At 50.3% G+C, this 26,131-nt stretch overlaps 1 protein-coding gene across 1 annotated transcript in view; it reads right to left on the reverse strand.

The window, feature by feature from the left end:
• The window catches only part of LOC135196177 (tRNA dimethylallyltransferase-like), a 204,739-nt gene that overhangs the window by 161,017 nt on the left and 17,591 nt on the right, over positions 1 to 26,131 (reverse strand). The window contains exon 3 of the mRNA XM_064222761.1: positions 3,268 to 3,798. Coding sequence (XP_064078831.1) covers positions 3,268 to 3,798 — 531 coding nt within the window. The remainder of the gene's footprint in view (positions 1 to 3,267; positions 3,799 to 26,131) is intronic.

The raw sequence follows: 26,131 nt of genomic DNA on the forward strand, positions 1-26,131 counted from the left end.
TACCTAGACGAGCGCAGAAGTTCAGGAGTTCGTCCCTCTGCTCCCTCAAGAGATCCTTTGAGGAGGAAAGGGGTAGCTAATTGTCCAGGTACCGAAGGAGACGCATGCCATTCTTGTGGGCCCAGGTGAACATGAGGGAGAATATCCTTGTGAATACCTGAGGTGTCATGGACAGGCTGAAACAGAGGGTCTTGAACTGGTATGTCGATCCCTCCCACCTTACGCAGAGGTATTTCCTGCTGGAGGGGTGTACTGGGATCTGGAAGTATGCATCCTTGAGGTTCAGGGACAGCATGTAGTCCCCTTTCCTCAGGGCCGCCAACACAGAGTGAGGGGTCTTCATCTTGAACTCTGGTTTGAGGATGTATGTGTTGAGGATGGATAGGTCGATTACCGATCTCCACCCCCCCAACCCCCAACGCCTTTACAAACAGGAATAGGCGGCTGAAGAACCACAGGGAGTGGGTGACCACTCACTGGAGGGCTCCCTTCTCCAATAGAGACAGGCCCTCCAGCTGAAGATCCTCCCCCGATGTTTTGACTGGGGATCCAGGGGCTGAATGTACCGCTGTCCGGCTCCCCTGTCAGGGGAAGTTTAATGTCTCCGAAGGGGATCCGGTAATCGTCCTTGAGGACCTGGACAGTCCAGGGATGGCCCCAAGGTCCTGCCAATGATTGGAGAGGCACCCCACCACCCAAGGCCTCAAGTCGGGTAGGAGGCCTCGCCTCCTACTTCCTCAAGGGGAAGCAGCCACCTTTACCTCTGCGAGAGAGTGCGAACCTGGCTCTAAAAGAGGAGGGGGAGGCTTTAGTGGTCCTGGAGGAAGGCTGAGTTACCTGATGGCCTCAGCCTCCTGCAGATGATTCCGACATACTCGAGGGGGCCCCGCCCCCTAATCTGGGTCCTTGTCTTAGCTTCTGTGACTCGATACTTTGTCTTGGCGACGGTTGCCTGCCTGAGGATGACGCCCTGTAGACGACGTATTCTTGGATCGCCTTCCTCCACCGTTTGTTGGTTTCTTCTACCAGGCAATCCGGGAAAAGGGATTTGCCCTCACACCAGAGCATTCCAGGGGCCTTTGCCTCCCTGTCCGGGAAGACCATTGGGAGGTGAGCGAGAATCGCGTCTCTCCACCTCAGGACCCAGTTCGTCCATTGGGTCAGCAGCTGAGTGGTCAGGAAGCCCAGAGATTTGCCCCCTGACAACACCAACTCCTTGAAGGCGGCCAACTCGCTTTCATCCTGCAGGTCATGTTCTGTTGCGAAGGTGGTGACCGCGCCCGTCCAGTGGTCCAACCACGGCGCAATGTGGATGGAGGTCCCGCAGCCATGGCCTTCTGTTGGGAGAATGAAACAGGACCTGTTAATAATTTCTCCCCTGAACAGCCCAGCAAGAGGGCTGTGCGGGAGCCCTCAACTGTCTTCGGGGCTAGGTAGCATTGCCCTCTGGTGCATAGAACTTCCTCTGCCTGGCTTTGGCAGCAGTCAAAGGGCCTGGGGGAGGGACAGGGGAGGTTTGGACTCCACCTTCCCCTCAAAGAGACGGTCTACTGCCAAGTCTCCTGTAGTCCAGGGGAGCAGGGGGTTCTGCTGAACCATTCTGCGGCCGGATCAATCCAAGGACCCTAAGGAATGCCGAGCCCTCGTCTGTGGCCCCTTGGCCCTCCAGGGAGTTCTGAAGGCTGTTGAGAGTGAAGGCATCCTCTTCAGTCCTCTCTTGGTAAAAAAGGACGGGGGGGCCCTGCCACACCGAACCGGCGCCCCTCTGCTTCCAACTGTGGCGCCCCCGGGGGAAGGACCTGCCTGAACTGGAGGAGCCATCATGGGCTGCTGGGAGTGCTTAAGTGGAAGCTCTCCGCTCCTCCTGTGTAGCAGGTGGGAGCGAAGGTCCTCTATAGGAAGGAGCCCGTCTGGCTGGAGCGGAGGCCGCTGGGGCCACTGGTACTGACATGGGATCCACCGAAGCCGCAGGGGGACAACCCCGGTAGGGGATGACCTCAAGGGAGCGCCGTGCTCGGGAGCCGACCTCGGAGATGGGAGGCCCACGCGAGTGATGCGCCTACGGCGCGCGTCTCCCGGTGACAGCCACTCCCTACCCTCCAATCCTGCGGTCCCAGCCATGACGGGGAGATCTGGACCTAAGATCCGGGAAGGAGGAAAAGGGAACAACCTCGACTCCTCCTGTAGCGACTCGCCTTGGTGTTGATAGTGCCTCCTCCTCGAAGACCTGTAGGAAAAACCACTTGACGAAGACCTCCCTTCCGATGAGACGCCTCTCCTCTTGTCTCTTCTCCCGGGAGACCCTCCCCCCTGGGAGCTCCTTCTACTAGCGAGACCCTCCGTCCCGGTGGGGTGTAAGGAGGGGCCACAGAGCAGGATCACCTCCTCCCTTGGGGGGACCTACCCGGCTTATGGGGAGTGCCCGACCACGGCTCGTGCTCCTACTCCGTGGTACTACCGAGGAAGCCTTCTTGGAAGAAGAACGAGGCTTCTTCTTGTGTTTGGTAGAGGCCAGATCCCACTGATGATCTGACCACGCGGTGCACTCTCCACACATAGCCTCTCGCAAACAAGGGCGACCCCGACACTTGTTACACAAAGTGTGGGGATCTATCTTGAAAGGCGAAAGGATGGCACCACAGGCCCTGCCCTCTGGACCTGGGCAACGCCGCTGTGACGGAGACTCCATAAAGAACCAAAAGACTACAGACATGAGGCATACACCACAAACAGGGAAACGACAAAGGGAAACGCTGGTAATGGTGACGATGAGCTGGTGCGTGTTAAAACTACAGTGACTAGGAAAAGGCTGCAGGTCAGAGGTCGTGTTCTTCGACCCTGGGGCACATACCTGGCTGGGGTCGGGAGGGAATAACCAGTTTTTTCTGGTCGGTACCAGATTGACATCCAGGATTCTCCTAAGAGAGTAGTTCGGGGTAAGTATACAGCGTCGGAACAAATAGCTTTCAGAAGAATATTAGGAGTCAAGCAGACCAAGTATTAGGAGAAATAAAGGGAGGATGGAGATGGCTTGGACATGTCCTTCACACATACTCATGGATACCAGCAAGGGGTAAGGTCAGATGGGCTCCTGTTAGTACCAGAAAAGTTGGAAAATCGAGACCTACTTGGATGAGAATTGAGACAGAAGGCTGGAGATAAATGAAGAGAGTATTTGGATATGAAAGCAGAGGAGCGACATAAGGGTGGAATTTAAGATATCCTTTGTATCTCACAACAATCGAGGTGGTGATGAAGATGACTTACCTGATAATCTTTCGTCTATTATTTGGATGATATTCCATAGCACTTGTGGGATCTACTTCCAGTAATCGCTGGTATAAATCCTCGGTAGGTAAATTGCAATCTTGCCATGCAATGCAAGCACTTTTATCCTTAGGTTTCTCAACATTCTCCTTCACTTCACTTTCCTTTCCCTGTTCAATATTATCATCCTCAATCTCACTATGAAATGCAAAAGCTTTATTGTTCTTAGCATTTCCACTGTCATTTTTACTTTTTTTTGGCACATTTTCATCACAATTAGCACCAACATTTTTATTTCTTCTCTGGACACTTTCACCTTTCACAGTAGGCCTTCCATAATATTCCTTGTCTCTTTCATAAACTAACTTATCTTCTGTGACCTCTTCCTCAGGGGCACTTTCAACAAGGACATTCCACAATAAAGATTCAATGTAATAGTTAGTACCACCAACAATTACTGGGATTATTCCTTTGGATAAAAGTCTTTCCATGAGAGGTAAAGCAGCATTGCGAAAATCCAACACACTGTACCTGAGGACAAAAAAAAAGAAAAAGGAAAAAAACCCTTAAAATCAGCAGTACAAGATCCACAATAAAGCACAATTAAAATGCAAATAAAATAAAACTAATTGATGAAAAAACTGGCCAAGCTTTGTAAACCAAATGCATAATTCTCAAATTTAGATACTTCTTAAATAGGACTCGGTATTTTAACTTACAACTGACCATTTCTTTCAGGTTCTTTGTTAATGACAAAGCTCATTAGTGAAATTTGGTATAATTAAGAAACAATTTTTCACATTAGTATTTTTCAAAAGTATATACAAACCAGAGCCTTTTTATGTTAGAATACTCCTCAATACTACACAAAAAAAATTGTTCACTGAAACTTGATTAAAAGGTAATCCATTTGTGGTAAGGAGGTGAGTGGAGTGATACAACCACTCACCTGCTATCACAAAATACCTTTTCCTTCAGCATCATGGACAAAAAAGGGTGCTTGAAGAGCTATGGCTTGTAGATCTAGGGAAAATACAAATTACTTTTAAAAAATTATTTGTTTCTCAGAGATACAATCCACTTAAGTACAATCGCTAAGGATAATTCTGGCACATTATCCAGTGTGTTTTGGACAAGAGTTTACAAAATTGTGGCCGGCAACTTACAAAAGGCCACATCTCATATAGTCTGACAGTGGTGCAGTATCACCAGGTCACATGTAGCCTACTATGGGAAAAAGTAGGCTTATAGAAGATATAAGAATGATTTTTTTTTTATCATCAGATTCCTTTTTAATGTTTTCAATATTTTCCCTTTTGTTCTCATTGATTTTAACAGATACTAATACATGCTGGTACAGTGTACCCCCCATATTCGCAGGGGATGGGTACCAGATCTCCCCCCCCCCCCCCCCAAGAACAGCTAGAACCCACACAGTTTAAATCCCTATAAAAATGCTTAAATCTACCTCTATATATTACATACATATATATATATGTGTATGTGTATATGTATATATATATATATATATATATATATATATATATATATATATATATATATATATATAAACTAAAAATTTTTATACCTGGTTTTTTATAAGTTTTATCTCAAAAGTGCATTTTATGACAAAATCTATATAAAAACCAGGAATTTGTGGATATTTCTTTTAGAAAAATACCGCGAATAAGGGCACTTGGTGATGTGTAAGCCATGTTGCTGACTACACTTGAAATACATTCCCATTCTTTTGTTATGACCATAAGTGAATGCTTCTTATTGCTCTGTCGAGCTAGTACACATTATCCTTTTAAGATATTAGGTACAGGAAATATTGAACATAACAAAATGATTCAAATATTTATCCATGCACAATAATATATACATACAATCTATAAAGTATGATGCTTTTCACACATAACTACATATTTCTTACAAGAAATAAATGTAAATAAACAAGTAAACAAATGAATACTGTGCTTAGTCCAACAATTACAGTCACTACCCTACTTACAATAAGTTACGTTCCGGACCGGCCGTTTGTTTGTTGAATTGTTTGGAAGTTCGTTACTGTACTTTTCATGCCTACTTAACTCTTAAACGCAGACTGGACGTATTATACGTTGACTAAAATTGTCTGTCGGGTGCTAAGTGGACGTACGGTACATCGCCTACAAATTTTTTTAAATATTCACGGAAAAATAGTTATAGGCCTAGTTTGCAAAAAATCACAATTTGTCGTAAATTGCATTTTTCTTAACTAAAAAAACCTGAGGTCCTTTAACCCTTTAACGCCGAAGGGGTATAATAAAAATCGTCTCCCGTATGCCAGGGGGGTCTCGGAGTGAGCGCCGAAGAGGAAAAAATATTTTTTTCAAAAAATCACAGCGCGCTTAGTTTTCAAGATTAAGTGTTAATTTTTGGCTCCTTTTATTGTCATTGCCTGAAGTTTACTATGCAACCATCAGAAATGAAAAAAATATATCATTATCATATATAAATAATGCGATATATGATAGCGCGAAAACAAAATTTCATATATAATTGTATTCAAAACACGCTGCAAGGAAAACGGTTAAAGCTAACGATTTAATTTTTTTGTTGTATTGTACACTAAATTGTGATCATTTTGGTATATAACACATTGTAAAACAATCAAAGCAACACAAAGAAAATATTATCACAAAATGATGCATGAATTCGTAATGCACGGATGTAAAAAAGTTTTTCAAAAATTCACCATAAATCGATATATTGTTCTAGAGACAAATGATTGAATATTACTATACTGTAAGAGTTTTAGCTTACAATTGCAGTTTTTGACCATTTCGGACGAGTTAAAGTTGACCGAATGTCGAATTTTTATATATTTTTTTATATGCAAATATTTTGAAAATGAGAAAAGCTACAACCTTCAATTATTTTTCGTTGTATTCTACATGAAATTGCGCACATTTTCATATACTATAAAACTATGAAACGCCTAATATGAAATGGAGCAAATATTACGAAAATGCAACTTTTTTTTTTTTCAAATTCACCATAAATCTAAATATTGTGCTAGAGACTTCAAATTTGTTTCAAAATGAAGATAAATGACTGAATATTACTAGACTGTAAGAGTTTTAGCTTACAATTGCGTTTTTCGACCATTTCGGTAGAGTCAAAGTTATATGCAAATATTTTTAAAATGAGAAAAGCTACAACCTTCAATTATTTTTTGTTGTATTCTACATGAAATTTCGCACATTTTCATATATAAAACTTTATGTAACGGCTAATTTAAAATGGTGCAAACATTACAACAATTGGACGAAAAAATTTCTGATTTTTTTCAGAAGAGTTACTGCATTTTTATATTTTGTTTTTCATAAAAAAACTTCAAATATTGATTATTTTGCCTTTTAAGAGTCACATTTCTTCCATGGGATTGGCAGCATAAGTATCAAAACCCTGGAACATGTGCCATAAATATGTAAATATTTCTGACGAAAATAAAATTGAAAAGTGCTGTAACCTCAGAACATCGTAAGTAGAAACCATCGTAAACCGGGGACTGCCTGTATATATTAACCCTCTTACGCCGATTGGACGTATTAAACGTCGTGTCAAAATGTCTCCCGTATCCCGATTGGACGTATTATACGTCGGCTCAAAAAAGTTTTTTAAAAAATTCGCGGAAAAATACTTATAGGCCTACCAGCCGAAAACTTTTGTATCACGCGCCTTGGGGGATGCTGGGAGTTCACGGATCAAGGCGTTGTTTTGTTTACAATCGTTACGCAGGCGCGCAAGCGCGAATTTCTTTCTTATCGCACTAAAAAGTATCAGTGACACATCTCGGAAATTATTTCGTCACTTTGACATAATTTTTGCACCATTTTAAATTATCCGTTACATGAAGTATTATATATGAAAATGTGCGCAATTTTATGTAAAATACAACAAAAAAATACTCATGATTGTAGCTTTAATCAGTTTTGAAATATTTCCATATAAATAACGATAAGTGCAAAAATTTCAACCTTCGGTCAACTTTGACTCTACAGAAATGGTCGAGAAATGCAATTGTAAGCTAAAACGCTTATATTGTAGTAATAATCAACTATTTACCTTAATTTTGCAACAAATTGGAAGTCTCTAGCACAATATTTCGATTTATGTTGAATTTATGAAAAAACTCTTTCCTTACGTCCGGGTGGAATCTGAGTCTTTTGTGAACAGACTGGTGTTCGCCCAACCTTGGAAGCCTCCCTGGTCGTAAGAGCGAGGGAGAGATCCAAGCCTCTGTCCGATTGATCGGGGTGTGCACCGCAGGATCAATGGTCAGACCTCTGGACCGAGTACTAAGAGAGAGGCAAGCGTATCTCTTCGTACCAGCAATGTAAGAACTTGTTCCTGTACAGGAGCAAATATAAAGTCATGGGTTTGTCTCTTGTAGGCTTCCACTTCCCCCCCCTTGTAGGAGGAAGTGGTGGATATTCTGCTCCTATCCCTAGTGAAAGGGATAGGATGGGGCTCTGTCATATAGCTCACCTGCATCTCGTCCTCATCCAGCGTAGTGACGACCGTGGCTCTCTGCCCACAGGTAGAGGAGGAGGAAAAGATGGGAAGAGGGAGCCAGTCACTCACTCACTCACACATCCATCCACACAGTCACACCAGGACTCGATGCTGTTTCAGCCTGCGAGGGTCTGGGTTAGCTACACAACTTGTTGAGCAGCCACCACGGGTCCCAAGGAAAAGGTATCCAAGGACCTGTGGGCAATATCCCGAAGGGTAGAAGGCGTAAAGGTAGTCTGGTTAGACCAGACCCCTGCCTTCAGGACCTGCGCCACGGAGAAGTCTTACGAAACGCCAAACGAGGGGCCAATACTTCTGACTTCGTGAGCTTCTCGGAGGGACGTACGGATGTCGTCACTACCATCAGCCTCATATGCCTCCTGATGACCTCACGTAGCCAGAATGAAAGTGTTCTTGGATACTTCTTTCTTGGTTACCCCAGTGCTAACGAAGAGGCGTCGGCACTCAGGCCTGAGGTGTCGAGTTTTCTTCAGATAGCGCCGTAGCGCCCTCACAGGACAAAGCAGCATCTCATCCGCATCATTATCGGTGAAGTCCATTAGGGAGGGAATTGTGAAGGACTCGAACCTGTCGTCAGGGACCGACGGTTTCTGAGTCTTCGCAACGAAGTTCGGGACGAAATCGAGCGTCACAGATCCCCATCCCCTGGAGTGTCGTACATCATAGGAAAGACCATGAAGTTCCCCTACTCTCTTCGCCGATGCCAGGGCCAGCAAGAAGAGGGTCTTGAGGGTCAGATCCCTGTCTGACGACTACTCGGAGTGGCTCGAACGGTGTTCGAGTCAAACTCCTAAGGACGAGAGTCACATCCCCGAACCCACGCAGGGGCCTGAGTTCCCTGGGTGGGCAAGACCTTTCGAAGAGCTCCTCATAAGCAAGGAGATCTCGAACGAGTTCGAGATGTCCAATCCCCTCAGTTTCAGGACGAGAGCCAGGGCGGCTCTGTATCCTTTGACTGTGGGGACTGAGAGGAGTTCTCTCTCGGCGAAGAAAACACGAGGAAATCCGCTACCTGCTGAAGAGTGGCTCTGAGAGGATGATAGACCCCGTCTACGACACCAACACAGAAGACGGCCCACTTCCCCTGGTACACAGCTGCAGAGGACTGACGGACGTTTCCAGCCATCTCTGTTGCTGCGCTAACGAGAAGAAAAGCCTCTCGTTCGCAAGAGATGGTGGATAACAGCCAGCCGTGAAGTCGTAGGGACTGGACTGCTCGGTGGTACCGCTCGACGTGTGGCTGGGCGAGAAGGTTGTGCCAAGGGGGAATCTCTCTCGGTTCTCCTGCGAGAAGAGCCAGCAGGTCCGGATACCAAATGGCCTGTGGCCATTTGGGAGCCACCAGGATCATCCTGAGATTCGGGGTGACCAGTGCTCGACTGATCACCTTGCAAATCAGGCTGAACGGGGGAAAGGCATAGACGAAGAGGTTGTCCCACGGGTGTTGAAGAGCGTCCTCTGCAGCTGCCCATGGGTCCGGCACGGCTGAGAAGAAAACCTGAAGCTTTCTGTTGTGCCGGGTGGCGAACAGATCCACGACTGGTCGCCCCCACAGGTCGAAGAGTTTCCTTTCCGCCATGTCCTGGTGTAGAGACCACTCGGTCCCTATCACCTGATCCGACGGCTGAGCGTGTCTGCTACTACATTCCTCTTCCCTGAATGTAGCGTGCCGACAGCTCTATTGAGTGTGCCTCGGCCCACTCGTGCACCTGCCGAGTCAACTGGTACAACGGGAGAGACACTAGGCCCCCCTGTTTGTTGACGTAGGCCAACTACCGTGGTGTTGTCGCACATCAACACCACTGAGTGTCCCATCAAGCGGTCCTGGAACTCTTGGAGAGCGAGAAACGCTGCCTTGAGTTCCAGTACATTGATGTGAAGGTGCTTGTCGTTCTCGTCCCACACTCCTGAAGGTCAGCAACTCCTCCAGGTGTGCGCCCCATCCCTCGGTCGATGCGTCTGAGAACAGCTGCATGTCAGGGGGGGGAGTGCGCAGGAGGCACTCCTCTTAAGAGGTTCCTGTCGTCCAGCCACCAGGCTAGGTCCTGCCTCACCTCCGGTGTCAGTGACACTGGAAAGCTTGGGGATCCGTCGCCTGTGACCAACTCTCCTTTAGTCTCCACTGAAGAGACCGCAGGTGAAGACGCCCGTGAGGGACTAACTTCTCGAGTGACACAGGTGTCCGATCACGACTTGCCATCGCCGAGCTACCTGTTCCTGCCGAGACAAGGAACTTGGTTGGCTGCCTCCCTGAATCTGCTGATCCGCGAGTCTGCGGGGAAGACTCGCCCTGCTAACCCGTGTCGATCAGCATACCCAGGTACTTCATCCTCTGCTTGGGCTCGAGATCGGACTTCTCGAAGTTCACAACGATCCCCAGGATCGCGACAGAACTCGAGTAGTCGATCCCTGTCCTGTAGCAACTGCGAGCGGGAGCTCGCCAGGACTAACCAATCGTCGAGATACCTCATCAGACGTATCCCGTGCGAATGGGCCCAAGCAGACACCAGAGTGAACACTCACGTGAACACCTGTGGGGCGGTTGAGAGACCGAAACAAAGTGCCCTGAACTGGTACACCGTCCCGTCGAGGATGAAGCGGAGGTACTTTCTGGAGACTGATGAATGGGTATTTGGAAATACGCACCCTTCAAGTCCACTGAAAGCATGAATAGTTCTCCCTGATGGTAGTCGAGCACGGAACGTGCCGTCTCCATCGTGAACCGGGGTCTCGGCGAACGAACCGGTTCAGGGGAGAGAGATCTATCACCGGGCGCCAGCCTCCTGTAGACTTTTCCACCAGGAAGAGTCGACTGTAAAAGCCCGGTGACTGATCCGTGACGATTTCTACAGCTCTCTTGCTCAGCATGGTCTTGATCTCCTGTCTCAATGCTACGTCCTTCGATGACCCTGGAACGTACGACTGCTGTTGGACCGGGTTGGAGGTGAGGGGTGGCCGAGATTCGAAGGGTAATAGATATCCCTCCCGAAGGACATCTACAATCCAGGTCTCGGCGCCGTAGCGCTGCCAAGTTGCCCAATGGCTGGCCAGGCACCCCCCCACTTCCGGCAGCAGGTGAGGGGGAACGCCGTCCCTAGCGTTTCCCCCCTTTCTTCGACTTCTTCCCAGAGCCTCCTCGGGAGAAGGAGGGCTGGGAGGAGGGCTGGTTACGGCTCCCCTTTGTAGAAGTCGAAGAAGACAGAGTCTTTCCCCGGGGCTTCGACGCGACTACCGTCTTAGCCACCGTGGAAGCGCTAGCCGAGCTCTTTGGCTTGGCCGCAGTCCGAGGCTGCCCAGAAGCCTTCGAGACTGCCTGGTGAACCAGACGGTCACTGTCGTCAGTGCGCCGTCTGTCCACCATCTCTCCTGGGAAGAGAGACGTGGAACTCCGTAAAGGTCCGTTGCGGAGTCCCAATGCCGCTTCACGCCCGGCCGCCCTGGAAACTCGAGTAAGGACAGCGTCCCTACGTCGGAGAACCAGGTTGGCCCACAGGTTCACCGTCTGGTGGGCAAGGAAGGAGATGGCTCTTCCCCCAGACTGGCAAAGTCTCCTAAACAAAGGCCGAGTCATCTTCGGGAGAAATTCCCCGAGTTGGCTGCGACCTTAGATACTGTGAGGGACCACAGATTCTATCAGGAGACGGCCTGGAAAGCTGCCATGGCAGTGGATTCAGGCCGAGTGCCTCTTGCTGCGAGAACCATAGGTTCTCGGACAGGAGCTGCTGCAGAGACACACCCGGAGTTAGCCTGGCTAACTCGGGTTCACCTGTTTGGGCGGCATCGGCTCCTCAGATGGCACGTAAAAATGGACAATTTGGTCGAAAATGCATTTTTCCTAACTATACAAACCTGAGGTCCTTTAACAATAGGAAAGTAACTAGCGGCAGCTGGGACGGTCGTAAGCTTCGAACAAGGGGAGACGGTAGTTAACTGCTTGTCCGATCGTGCGCGCGCCCGCGCGGCCCGAGAGGTGAAGAATCACTTTTGCTTTAGGCCCATGCAAAAAGTTGCAGAGTGAGGGTGGCATGAGGTGGGACTATATGTAAAGGACCTCAGGTTTGTATAGTTAGGAAAAATGCAATTTTCGACAAATTGTCATTTGTTCCGATACGTAATACAAACCCTCGGTCCTTTAACAATAGGAAGACTCACTTCTTGGTGGGAGGAATCTGAGTCTTTTTGGTGAACAGACTGGTGTTCGTCCAACCCTGGAGTGCCTCCCTGGTCGTAAGAGCAAGGGAGGGATCCAAACCTCTGTCCGATTGATCGGGGTGTGCACCGCAGGATCAATGGTCAGACCTCTGGGCCAAGTACTAAGATAGAGGCAAGCGTATCTCTTCGTACCAGCAAGCAAGAACTTGTTCCTGTTTGCAAGAGACAATCATAAAATGATGGGTTTGTCTCAATTTGGCATCCACTTCCTCCCCCTTGTTGGAGGAAGTGGTGGATATTTACTCCTATCCCTACTGAAAGGGATAGGATGGTGCTCTATTGAGTAGCTCACCTGCATCTCGTCCTTACCCAGCAGGGTGACGACCGTGTCCCTCTACCCAAGGTAGAGGGAAGAAAAAGATGGGAAGAGGAGCCAGTCACACTCTCATTCCTCATCCATTCTTACGGTCACACCAGGACTCGATGCTGTTCAGCCTGCGAGGGTCTGGGTTAACTACACAACGTGTTGAGCAAACACCACGGTTTCCCAAGGAAAAAGATCCAAGGAACTGTGGGCAATATCTGAAGGTAGAAGGAGGTGCATGCGGTCCGGTTGGACCAGGCGCCTGCCTTCATTACCTGCGCCACGGAGAAGTTCTTGCGGAACGCGAGAGAATGATGAAGAGGCGTCCACACTCATCCTGGGTGTCGAGTTTCTTCAGACAGCTCCGTCGCACCTTCACAGGACAAAGCAGCATAGCCTTAGTATCACGGAGGCGGGTGACGTCCATTAGGGAGGGTATTGTGAAGGACTCGAACCAATCGTCAGTTACCGAAGGGTTCTGAGTCTTCGCTACGAAGATCGGTACGAAATCGAGCGTCACAAATCCCCATCCCTTTGTGCTTGACTTCTCAAGAGAAGTCATGCAGTTACCTAAGACGAAAAGAAGGGAATAGTCGTATGACCTATCCCTCTTCTCGACTTTGGTTATGTACAGTATTCATACTGACAAGCTATTAAGACGAAGTAATGATTGCTCTGGAACAACCGAACTAAGTCCACAGCATAGTTCGTAACTGACTCGGACGCTCTGACAGCTGCCGACTGACTGGTTCGGAATCAGTAGAGGCAAGTTGTCCAAGCATCCGGGTAAGTCACGTGACCTTCGCCCTTTTAAAGAGTTATGCTGAGAGACCAAACAAATAAAATATTTGTTAGTCACCGATGCCGGACGGCGCGGCGATGATTCTCTTAATGCATAAGCTCAAAAGGCGAAAGTCAATTGCCTTCAAAAGACCGAGGTCCCTGATGGCAAGAAAATCTCATAGACGTTGAATCTCAGCTTAAGGAGGAAACAACACTATGTGACGTTGAAGACGAAGGTAGGCAATGAATGCAACCTACGTCTTCCAGCTGAATCGAGAGAAGGAATCTCAAGATTCTAAACCTGTGCTTACAAATGACTGAAAAACGCTAACCGCACCATTTCATTGCTGTCCGTTGTGCAATGAAAGCGGGGCGTTGCGGGGGTTCTTCAGTAATGAAACACAGGGGAGAGCCGCTTGAAGAACTGCTTCTCATGGGCTGAACGTTTGGAAGTAGAGCTGGCAGGTTTGGGAGTAGGCGATGTCTTTCAAATACATCTGCTAATCCTGGGGTGAACAATGAACAATTGTACACCTCCGAATACAGATATTTTGAGGACAAACTCAGATTCCGCAAAAATCATTCGCATTATCGGGATACGATGCAGCAAGAGACTATTACAGAATTCTGTTACCGTGCGGTAAACAGAAAGATGAGAGTCGAATAGATATCTCTGTTTAAAATTCTTGCAATACCGAAGACGATGAATACTAGCGTTTGTCTCAGCCAGTAGATGGTCATTATCTCATTCATGTAAGGCGAGAATCCCCGTTAATAGAGACTTAAGTCCGTGATTGTTGGGCAGAGATACGGTTGTTATTCAATCAAAGCAGGTGAGAAAGACATAAACAACCGTCTATCTCAAAGCGGCAGCTGATACTGAAATGCCTCGGGCAATTCAATACGCAGTAGCTGTCGCTGACTCGTCATCCTGAGTTGCCAAGTAATCCTTTCCACGAAGGAATGCGTTCGGCAAGAACCACCGAGCATAAAAAGATATGCTCGAGCAATTATATTTAAGCGAAACGAATTTCGGTAAATATAAAAGCTAAAATGGTGTTGTTGTGACAACACCATAAGTATATAAAATTGAAACTGGAAACTCCTGGGAGGTTGCAGCAACCCGGGTTGCAGTTCAATTAGAATACTTTTCGTCTAAGTCGCAATCCGTAGAATAACCAGGATATGCGCCTACCCCTCGGACCATTCAACTGCTTAGCAGAATCATGTCGCGAGGTTAATATACGTAGTATATTTGTAGGATTCTGAACAACGATCTCCATCCTAAATTCTTTCCTTCAAGAAAACAAAATAAGGATTGGAGATCGACCACCTTCGTTCTCTATTAAAGAGAGTGAAGGAGAAGTCTTCCTCGAAGGAAAGCTTCAATGGTGAACAGAATACTAAGACGATAGTTCCAGCCAAACTGGATATCCCGTCCGTTCTTCTCTATTCCAGGTTGGTCGCCTACTGTGAGATAGTCTTCTTTCAGCAGCAGTCTTCTTCCTAATGCTAGAAATTCCAGGAATTTCGGAGCCATAGGCGAGGTTCCCGATTATCGTGTAACATATCGGGGATTCTCGTCTCGCTCACTTTGGACCGTGGTCTCGCCTAAGTGTTTGGAGATCGTAAGAACTCTAAACACTCTGAATGCGCTAGAAATTCCGTAGAATTCTAAGCAGTCTGCGAAACCCCCACCGAATTCGTCAAACGATATCGGCTGGTGGCCTCTCTCGATTCCCGTAGAAATCGAGAATGGGGCAGGATCCCTCCTCAACGACCGGGGCTTACGTCAGGTAGGACCCGAAGGTCCCCCCTGGTAGCGCAGTCCCCAACGTGGTATCCTACAGAGAAATCTCTGTAGGATCCTTCCCCTTTCCCTCGTAGCCGTAAGGAGAGAGGGAATGGGGGAGGAATTGGATACTCGCTCGCTCGCCTTCCCAGTAGAACTAGCAGTTGGAGAAGAGTAGGAGCAGCCATCGCCTTGCGGCGATGGCCTCTCAGAGTCTGGGAAAACGTATCGTCAGGAGAAAACTTTTTTCCCGAGGAGGGTTACGAACTCTCACTGTAGGTAAGGGTCTGCCGCCACTGTGAACGTCGTCTGGGTGGGGCTGATCGACACCTGACAGGAGAGAGCCGATACCGTCCTCCGACTCATTCCAGTCCTCGTCGAGGTCGAAACCTCTCAGGAGGACCGAAGGAGTATTTAAATACGGTGTCCGAAGACACGTAGAAACGCCGCTGTCGCAGTAGAGGAGGTGGAAGTAGCTTGATCGACCGGCCAGAACTGAGAGAGCCTTCTTGTCCGGAGACGAGAGACTCTGGTTCAAGACAGAATCGGTAAGCTCCGATCGCGGCATACCCACCGTCGGTTTGGGTTCCCTCTCGGGCCCCAAAACGACTCGAGCAGAGACATGGGCTTGCCTGGCTGGGGGAGCGGCGATCCTTCCCCCCGGTCCCCCGTTGTGCTGACGAATCAGTGCAATAACCTGGGTAAAGTTACTCTGAATCTCGGAAGTTACAGCGTCTTGAGGAGTAGGACGTCCAGTCCCTCCAACAAGAGCAGCTCCCAGGACCCTCCTCCTTCAGAAGAAGGACCAGCAACAGATCCCTGACGGTTGCCTCCAATCACTTGCGCGTACGTCCTGGTTGGTCCTAAGACCAACCTGGCACTTGTGCGGCGTTGTGACGGGATCGTGAGCGGCGCATCTCTCACGATCACTCCTATATACCTAGCTCTTCCTGGCGTATGCCGAGGAAGTTGAAGGTATCGGAGAGACAGAACTGACGCTACCCTCTCCCCCTGACGGTCGCCTCCAATCACTTGCGCGTACGTCCTGGTTGGTCTAAGACCATACGTGGCACGTGCGGCGTTCGTGACGGTGATGTTGATCGGCGCACCTTCTCACGATCACTCCTAGCTACCTCGCTCTTCCCGGTGTAGCCCGAGGAAGTTGAAGGTAGTGGAGAGACAGACCTGACGCTCCCCCCACCCCCCCCGCTCGCTGGCAGGACCAGCGTACGTGGGGGCTGCAGCCGATCACCAACCCGCGGTGGGGATCGATCTGCAGGCCTGGCCGTGCCGCTCACCTGTGGCGAGCGGCTCGACTGAGCACGTCGACCCCGGTCCCGTGCGTCAGACGAGCTGCTGCTGGTCACCGGTCCGGGATCCGCCCGGAATCCCTGTGGGAGCGGCGGTCAGGTGACCTGCAGAGCTCGCTTTCGCCGTGAGACCGGGTGAGCGTCCTCGCGGCACGTCAAACCGCTGGTACCAGCCGAGGCTGGTACCGTCGGTCGAGGGGACCTGGGGGACCTCTTCCCAGCCTCAACCCGTGGCCGGTCAGAGACCGTCACGTCCACCGATGATGGTACCGGCTGGTCGCTGCGAGAGCGGCCGCTGGCCTGGCGAGAGTCACCTGAGCGGCTCTCGACAGTCTTCTGCTCCGTGCCTCGGTCATGACGCTGAGCGAACTCAGGCGTCTTAACTTTGGCTGCACGGTCACCCGAAGGAGATCGTACACTCGGAACTTCTCGCGGACGAGAAACCGAGCCGGTACCTGGCTTAGCAGCAGAGCTGCCAAGACCAGGCGAGGGTGTACCAGCGGTAGCCAGCACACCCTTGGTCCCCGTCTTCTTCTTCTTCTCAGAAGGGGAGACGGGCCCCGTTCCCGAAGGAACAGGAGGACCAGCAGAAGAACCCCCCCGTCACACCGGAATGTGACGAGCCCTTCGAAGTTCCCGAAGGAGTCTTCTTAGGGGGAATAACAAAACCCGGTTACCAGCTGGTCGCTGCGAGAGCGGTCGCTGCGAGAGCGGCCGCTGGCCTGGCGAGAGTCACCTGAGCGGTTCTCGCCAGCCTTCTGCTCCGTGCCGTGGTCTTGGCGCCGAGCGAACTCTGGCGCCGAAACTTTGGCTGCACGGTCTCCCAAGGGAGAGCGTACACTCGGGATCTCCCGCGAACGAGAGACCGAGCCGGAACCTGGCGATGCCGCTAGCACCAGGCGAGGAAGTACCAGAGCTAACCGATACTCCTCTGGTCCCCGTCTATCTCTTCCTTACGGAAGGGGAGACGGGCCCCGCTCCCGAAGGAGCAGGAGGACCAGCAGAAGGACCCCCCGTCCCACCGAGGTGGGACGGGCCCTTAGAAGTTCCCGAAGGAGACTTCTTAGGGGGGGGAGGCAGCCTTCTTCTTCTTCGGCTTATGGGCCTTAGAAGTCGAAGGGGAAGAGGCAGCAACAGACGAAGATGACACCTTCCTCTTCTTCGTCAGCTCACGCGAGGACAGTCGTCAGGTCCTCCATCCAGGCCGGAGTCGGGCCTATTGCCGAAGCAACACGGCCCGACTGCACCTGTCCGGAAGGACCTGGGACTGGGGAAGACACACCATGGGCAGGACCAGCATGGACAGGCGCAGGAACCAGGAGCGACAGGAACAGCAACCAGCTCAGGAGCGGCAGGAACAGTGGCAGCGGTAAACACAGAAGGGACAGCCAAGCCAGTAGCGGGAACCACATCAGCGACAGGTACGGCAGGCCCAGCCATCGCCTCGTAGAATCATCGGCAGCCAGCGTGGTACTGGCGGCCGGTCCAGGGGCGAGCTGCTGGAACAGCGGAAGTCTGGGGCAGGCAACACGAAGAAAACACAGGCGGCGGCGGCATACCCCTCCTCGGTACGGCGGCGACCGGCCCTAGAAGCGGCAGACGGCCGCCACCGACACAGCATGGGGAGTGTAGACCAGCGGGGGGAAGCAGCATAAGCGGCCGTGAAGGTTGTAGTGGAGACCACTCCAAGGTCACCGCCCCAGACCTCGCTAGACTCTGCAGCAGATCGTGGATGCTAGGCACGCCCTGCAGCCGCAGTGGTCCATACCTGTCCAAGGTCGTCTCCACGGCTGTAGCACCGCGGTAGCACAGACAGATTAGTAAGAGGGGTTCCCTCACGCACGGGGGGGGGAGACATGCCCCCACCCCCCCCGAACGGAAGGAAGACCCCAAAAACAAAATACGAGGAAGCTGAGCGGGGGGCAGGAAAGAAGACGAAGAATCGGATACCAAGGGAGTCGCGGGAGAGCTTTCCGACGACTTCCTGGCAGACCTTCGCTTCCCCTACCCCCGCACAGCAGTGAAAAGTAATATGAAATGAAACAGAATACTGCACTTGCGATTCACTTCATAGAAACTTAAAGAGGGAAAAATCAATTCCCGGTAAGAGCGGCGGAAACTTGAAATCCATTAATAATATGATGCTATCCATAAATATCATATGAAAATGAACAATACTGCACTTGCTATTTTCACTTTCACAGCAATAAATCGTAAGGATTAATTCCCGGGTAAGAGCGGAAATTGATCCAAAATTAAATTTGATGCAATTAATAAATGAAAATGAAAAGAAAACTGCATTGCGAATCCACTTTCATTGCATTCTATTCATACAAAATAAGAGGCTCTTGCCGAGCGCAATCAAGCTCTCGGCAACGAACGCACAGGGCAAAAATATAATGAAAAAGAGTACTTACATCTTTCAAATTTACACACTTTCGCCCAAAATACATGACTCGGCGCGAGTGCGCCCGCCCTCGGCACCGAGACATAATTCAAGGGTTCAATTCATGAAAAGAGCGGAAATCGCCGTCTCTACGGCGATAGCTCCATGTTGATTCATAATTAAGTAATGAAAATGAAAACAGTGTACTTACAGTTTCATTTTCAAGTCAAACCAAACCATTAGTAGAAAACACAATATAAACAAAGCATACGACGATGAAGCGGGCAGAGAGCGATGACGAACACGTCCCTTCACACCCGTGGACGAAAGCAAAAGTGATTCTTCACCTCTCGGGCGCGCGGGCGCGCGCACGATCGGACAAGCAGTTAACTACCGTTCTCCCTTGTTCCGAAAGCTTACGAACCGTCCCAGCTGCCGCTAGTTACTTTCCTATTGTTAAAGGACCGAGGGTTTGTATTACGTATCGGAACAAACACCGCTGTCGCAGCAGAGGAGGTGGAAGCAGCTTGCTCGACCTGCCAGACTTGAGAGAACCGTCTTGCCCGGAGACAAGAGATTCTACCTGGTCCAGCACTGAGTCGGCAAGCTCAGAACGCGGCAAACCCACCGTCGGTCTGGGTTCCCTCTTCGGGCCCCAGAACGACTCGAGCCGGGACGTGGGCTCGGATGGTGGAGCGGCGATCCTTCCCCACCCGAGGTTGTTGTGCTGACGAATCAGCGCAATTACCTCGGCAAAGTTCCTCTGAATCTCAGGAGTGACTGCAATCCTGCGGAGTAGGACCATCCAGTCCCTCGAACAGGAGCAGCTCCCGAGACCCTCCCCCCTCGAGGGGGGGAACAGCGACAGACCCCTTTCTCGGTCTCCTCCAGCCACTTGTGCATACGACCTGGCCGGTCCGAGAACCGTGCCTGGTACGTAGGACGTCGTGGTGGGATCCTGATGGGCGCACCCCTCACGATCACTCCTCAATACCTCGCCCCTCCCGGTGTAACCCGAGGAGGTGTGGGAGAGGCAGACCTAACGCTCCCTCCTCGCTCGCTGGCAGAACCAGTGGGCTTGGAAGACTGCAGGCGATCGTCAACCCGCGGTGGCGATCGAGCTGCAGGCCTGGTCGAGCCGTCTCGCTGTGGAGAACGGCTGGACTGAGAACAGGCGCCCCGGTCTCGTGTGTCAGAAGAGTGGTGCTGGTCGCCGTACCCGATCGCTCTCTGTGAGAGTGACGGTCAGGCGACCGGCGAGCTCCACTGTCACGGTGAGACCAGTGCGTATCCTCACGGCGCGTCACGTCGCTGGTACCAGCCGTGGCTGGTGCCGCGAACGGGGGACCTCTTCCCAGCCTCAGCCCGTGGCCGGTCGTGGACCGTCACGTCAGCCCGGGTAGCCAGCTGCTCGCCGCGAGAGCGAGAGCTGGTCTGGTGAGAGTCGCGTGAGCGGCTGTCACCAGTCTTCCGCTCCGTGCCGTGAACCTGACGCTGAGTTGTTGGCTCAGAGGTCTGGTTCCTAGCTGCACGGTCGCTGGTAGGCGACCGTACACTCGGTACCTCTCACGAACGAGAGGCCGAGACGGATCCTGCTGCCGTGGTCGAACCACTAACAGCAGGCGAGGAAGTGCCGGTGTTAGCCGGCACTCCTCTGGTCCCCGTAGTCTTCTTCCTTACGGAAGAAGAGACGGGTCCTGCCCCCGAAGGAGCAGGGTGACCAGCGGAAGAACCCCCGTCTCACCGGAGCGAGACGGGCCCTTAGAAGCTCCCGAAGGAGACTTCTTAGGGGGGGAGGAGGCGACCTTCTTCTTCTTAGGCGGGGAGCCTTAGAAGAAGAAGGGGAGAGGCGGCACGACGACGACGACGAGAAGACGAGAAGACACGACGACACCTTCCTCCTCTTCTTCTTCTTCTTCGTCGGCTTTCTCAGGACCGATGTCAGATCTGTCATCCAGGGCGGAGCCGGGGCTGCTGTTGCCGAAGCAACAGGGCCCGGATGCACCTGTCCGAACAGATCGGCATCGGGAGCAGCGGCGCCACGAACAGGAACAACGTCAGCAGGTGCAGGCATCACAGGAACAGCAGTGGAGACGGCAGGAACAGATACAGGAACGGCAGCATGGCGGCAACATCACGTCCGTGAACAGCAGCTGGACAGGTACGGCAGGCTGTACAGGCGCCCAGGTGGACGGACCAGCGGCACAGACATCCTAGGTACTGGTGGGAGGTCCAGGGGCGAGCTCTTCGGGCACACGAAGTCCGGTCGAGGCAGCACGCAAACCCAGGCGGCGGCATCACCACTCCCCCGTGGTACGGCAACTGGCCCCTGCACCGATGTAGTTGGTGTAACAGAGACCGCGTGCGGGGTGTACACCAAGTGAGGAGGTGAAGCATAGCCAGGAGTTGAAAGGGTCGTGGTGGTGGTCGTCACCGTAGCATGCGTGACCGCCACAGAGCCAGCAAGATGGTAGAGCAGCCCCTGGACACTCGGCACGCCCTGCAGACCCAACGATGCCCACACCTGTCCGAGGTCGTCCTTCGCGGCAACAGCACCTTAGGAAGCAAAGGTCGGGTGATTAGCAGGATCCTCTACCCGTCCGTGCGATGTAGACGAACGGATAGAGGACCCAGAGTACAACTCAACATCGGGGTATCTCGCGCCCTCCTCCACACTCGACAGATCGGGTGAGGAGAAGGACCTAGAAACCCCCCCGCCCCGAAGGGAAGGCGCCAAACGTGGGAAGCTGAGCGGCGGCAGGAAAGAAGACGAAGTGTCCGTAACCAAAGGAGTCGCGGGAGAGCTTTCCGACGACTCCTTTGCAGGCCTTCGCTTCTTCCTACCTTCGTACAAGCCCCACTGCGCCTCCGACCAAGACATACACACTTCACAGGGCTCAGCTCGGGTACATTCGCGGCCCCGACACCGAGCGCACAAAATATGTGGATCAATTTCAGGAAACGAGCGGAACTTACCGCATTTACGCCCTTCGTTACCCGGGCACAATCTCCGGAGGGTAGCGGGGCGTGGAGATTCCATAATTGATCAAGTAATTCACCATTGGATTAATAAAGAGGAAATGATTGTACTTACAATGATAACTCATACACAAACACAACCAAATACTCAGGGAAAGCAAACGACGAGAAGCGGGCAGAGAGCGTCGAACACACACGTCTACTCGCTGTGAGGCCGAAAGCAAAAGTGATTTGTTAACCTCCCAGTCGCGCGCCTGTCGGACAAGCAGTTAACTACCGAATCCCTTGTTCGAAAGCTTACGACCTATCCAGCTGCCGCTAGTACCTTCCTATTGTAAAAGGACCGAAGGTTTGTATGCCGTGTCGGAACAAATAACATTTTCCTTACGTCCGCACGGTAACTCTTCCGAAAAAATCATACGTGCGATTGTGGTAATGTTTGCACTATTTTAAATTAGCCGTTACATAAAGTTTTATATATGAAAATGTGCGCAATTTCATGTAGAATACAACGAAAAAAATTGAAGGTTGTAGCTTTTCTCATTTTTGAAATATTTGCATATGAATCACGATAAATAGAAAAAAAACCACGTTCGCTCAACTTTGACTCTACCGAAATGGTCGAAAAACGCAATTGTAAGCTAAAACTCTTATATTTTAGTAATATTCAATCATTTACCTTCATTTTGCAACAAATTGGAAGTCTCTAGCACAATATTTCGATTTATGGTGAATTTATGAAAAAAACTTTCCTTCCTTCCACGCGCGGATTCTCCGCCATAAATCTCCGAATTGCGTACATCGCATTCTCGGAAAATTTGCTCCGTTTCATATTAGGCATTTCAAAGAGTTTTATATATGAAAATGTGTGCAATATCATGTAGAATAAAAATGATATTGTTAGTATACAATAAAGTTTTGTACATACTTACCTGGCAGATATATACTTAGCTTAGGTCTCTGACGTCACGACAGAAAATTCAAAACTCGCGGCACACGCTACAGGTAGGTCAGGTGATCTACCTTACCCGCGCTGGGAGGCGGGTTGTAAGAACCAGTCCACCCTTTTCTTGTCAGGTTATTTTCTTCCACCTGTCTCCTGAGGGGAGGCTGGGCGGGCCATCAATCGTATATACTGCCAGGTAAGTAGTACAAAACTTTATGTATACTAACAATATCATTTTTATTTTGTACATGAACTTCCCTGCCAGATATATACTTAGCTGATTGACACCCTTGGTGGAGGAAAGAGACACATACTTACTTAGAAAGTGGGGACAACACATGTTAAAGGAATACATAATATAAACCTCTGGTTCTTACCTGATTTAGGCAGAAGACTTGATAGTTACTGTCTATTAGTCTGCGTTGCCTAAAGAGTCTCAGCGAGGGCGTGACCTATGGCTGAAGAACTCTTTGGGTCTACCAATGGGAACTGAGTCCACTTACTTGGCAGAATCCAAGCAGGATCTGGGTTCAATGGGGATCACCCGCTTACATGCCAGAGCCTATCACTACCCAATTTGCAAGGAGCCTCAAGCACAACCGATCACCAACCAAATACTAACATTAGTATACGAAAGAAGGAGCTGCCTCCTGCAACCTCCTTCGTGCAACCAAAAACTCAAACTTAAAACTAACAGGGAAAAAGGATTAAAAAGGATGTGTTTCAGCTCCCTGCCCCAGCACTGAATCCGCCGATACGTAAGGGCCTAGCCCAAAACACTTATCATACGTAATCGATACGTCCCTTAGGTAGTGATTAGAGAAGACTGATTCACACCTCCAAAAAGTGGCCTTCATAAGGTTTTGTAATGACAATTCTTCTTGAAAGCCAAAGACGTCGCGATGGCCCGTACTTCGTGCGCCTTGACTTTCAGAAGGTTAAACTGTTGCTGATTGCAAGAAGTGTGTGCTTCTCTAATAATATTCCTGATAAAGAATGAGAGTGCATTTTTAGATAAGGGCCTACTGGGGTCCCTTACAGAGCACCAGAGATTGCTCTCATTAGCGGCAAGTCTTTTCTTCCTCTGAAGATAATATTTCAGGCTTCTCACCGGGCAAAGAGATCTCTCCTCTTCTGTCCCAACTAAGGAGATAAGCTTTTGATTTCGAAGCTCCTGGGCCACGGCGAAGAAGGGTTTTCATTCTTGGCTAGGAAAGCCGGAAGAAAAGAGCAAACCGCGGAGCCTCCTTGGAACCTACCTCACCTTCTAGAGCCTGCAGCTCGCTGACCCTCTTCGCTGACGCTAACGCACAGAGAAAAAGAGTCTTCATCGAAAGGTCTCTGAACGAAGCAGCATGGGGAGGTTCGAACCTTGAGGACCTCAGGAAAGAGCAGCACGACTCAAGATTCCAGCTAGGCACTAAGGGAGGAGGTTCTTTTAACCGTTTCAAACGATCTGATTAAATCATGGAGGTCCTTGTCCTCAGATATGTTTAATCCTCTATGACGAAAAACTGAGGAAAGCATGCTCCTGTATCCCTTGATGGTGGAGACAACCAACCCGCATTTTTCCCTCAGGAAGATAAGGAAATCTGCAAATGCTGAGTCCACAGAGGTACTGGAGGAGGAAACTTTATGAGTCCTGCACCAGCGTCGAAAAACTTCCCACTTCGACTGGTAGACTCTAGATGTGGAAGGTCTACGTGCATTGGCAATAGCCCTTGCAGACTTTGCCGAAAAGCCCTTAGCTCTGACGAGACTCTTGATAGTCTGAATCCAGTCAGACTGAGAGCGGGGAGGTTTTTTGTGAAACCTGTCGAAGTGGGGCTGTTGAGCAGATCGACTCTTAGAGGTAGGGATCTTGGGACATCCACCAGCCATTCCAGTACCTCTGTGAACCAGTCGTGGGCGGGCCAGAACGGAGCTATCAACGTCATCCTTGCTCCCTCTGACGCTGCGAATTTCCTTAACGTTTCCCCTATAATCTTGAAAGGCGGGAACGCGTAAAGATCCAGATTCCTCCAATCCATCAGGAATGCATCTATTGCCACTGCTCTTGGGTCTGCAATAGGGGAGCAGTATAGATCTATCCGCGCATTCCTGAGGTCGCAAATAGATCGAGATGGGGCCTGCCCCACGTCCTCCACAGCTCCTGGCATAACGTCCGCGTGCAGAATCCACTCTGAGGGAAGGACTTGATTCCTTCTGCTTAGCAGATCCGCTCTGACATTTCTTTTCTCCCTGTACGAACCTGGTGAGAAGCCTTATGTTCCTTTCCTCTGACCACAAGAGGAGCGATCTCGCTGTCTCGTACAGGGAGAAAGAGTGAGTCCCCCCCTGTTTCCGAATGTAAGCCAGGGCTGTAGTGTTGTCGGAGTTGATCTGAACATATTTCCCTTTTACGAGGGGTTCGAAGGTCTTGAGAGCTAACCAAATCGCTGTTAGCTCCTTCTTGTTGATGTGCCAGGACACCTGATCCCCCATCCAGGTGCCTGACACTTCTCTCGACCCGAGAGTAGCTCCCCAACCTTTGTCCGAAGCGTCTGCATACAACATTAGGTTGGGGTTCCGAACCTGCAAGGAAAGGCCTTCCTTGAACAATAGAGGGTCTAGCCACCAACGTAGATCCTCCTTTATCTCTTGCGAAATCTTGAACGCAAAGTCCAGACCTTGAGATTTCCGATCCCAGTTCCTCGTCAGGAAGAACTGTAGGGGTCTGAGGTGCAACCTTCCTAGAGAAACGAATTGCTCCAGCGAGGAGAGTGTCCCCAACAGACTCATCCACTCCCTCGCTGTGCATACATCTTTCTCTAGAAAGATTGCTACCTTCTCCAAACCTCGGGTTATCCCTCCTTCTGGGGGTGGGGGGGACGGATACGCCCGAAAAACCTGAGAAGCCATCAGAATCCCCAGATAGATACGCTCTTGACTGGGGATTAGCTGTGACTTCTCGAAATTCACTAGCAAACCCAGAGAAGCTGCTAGATCCAACGTCACTCGTAAGTCCTCCAGACATTTCTCCTTGGATTTGGCCCTGATAAGCCAATCGTCCAAGTAGAGGGAAATCCTCACTCCCTCGAGATGAAGCCACTGGGCAACGTTCTTCATCAGTCCTGTGAATACTTGGGGGGCCGTGGAAAGGCCGAAGCATAGGGCCCTGAACTGAAAAACGTTCCCTCCCCACATGAATCTGAGAAATTTGCGAGAAGAAGGATGGATCGGCACATGGAAGTAAGCGTCCTGAAGGTCCAGCGACACCATCCAGTCCCCCGGGACGAAGAGCTGCTAAACTGATGACGTCGTCTCCATAGCGAACTTCCTCTTCTTCACAAAGACATTCAGGGCGCTCACGTCCAGAACCGGTCTCCATCCTCCTGAGTTCTTGGGAACTAGGAACAGACGGTTGTAGAACCCCGCTGAAAGAGGGTCCTGAACCATCTCTATTGCCTCTTTCTCTAACATCAGCTCTACCGCTAGAGCGAGGGCTTGATTCATTAGTGGGTCTTTGTATTTGGCCACCAGTGCCCTTGGAGTGGTGGTCAAGGGTGGTCTCGAAATAAAGGGAATG

The sequence above is a fragment of the Macrobrachium nipponense genome, chromosome 17 (genome assembly GCF_015104395.2).
Source record: "Macrobrachium nipponense isolate FS-2020 chromosome 17, ASM1510439v2, whole genome shotgun sequence".
In the NCBI taxonomy this organism is placed as follows: domain Eukaryota; kingdom Metazoa; phylum Arthropoda; class Malacostraca; order Decapoda; family Palaemonidae; genus Macrobrachium; species Macrobrachium nipponense.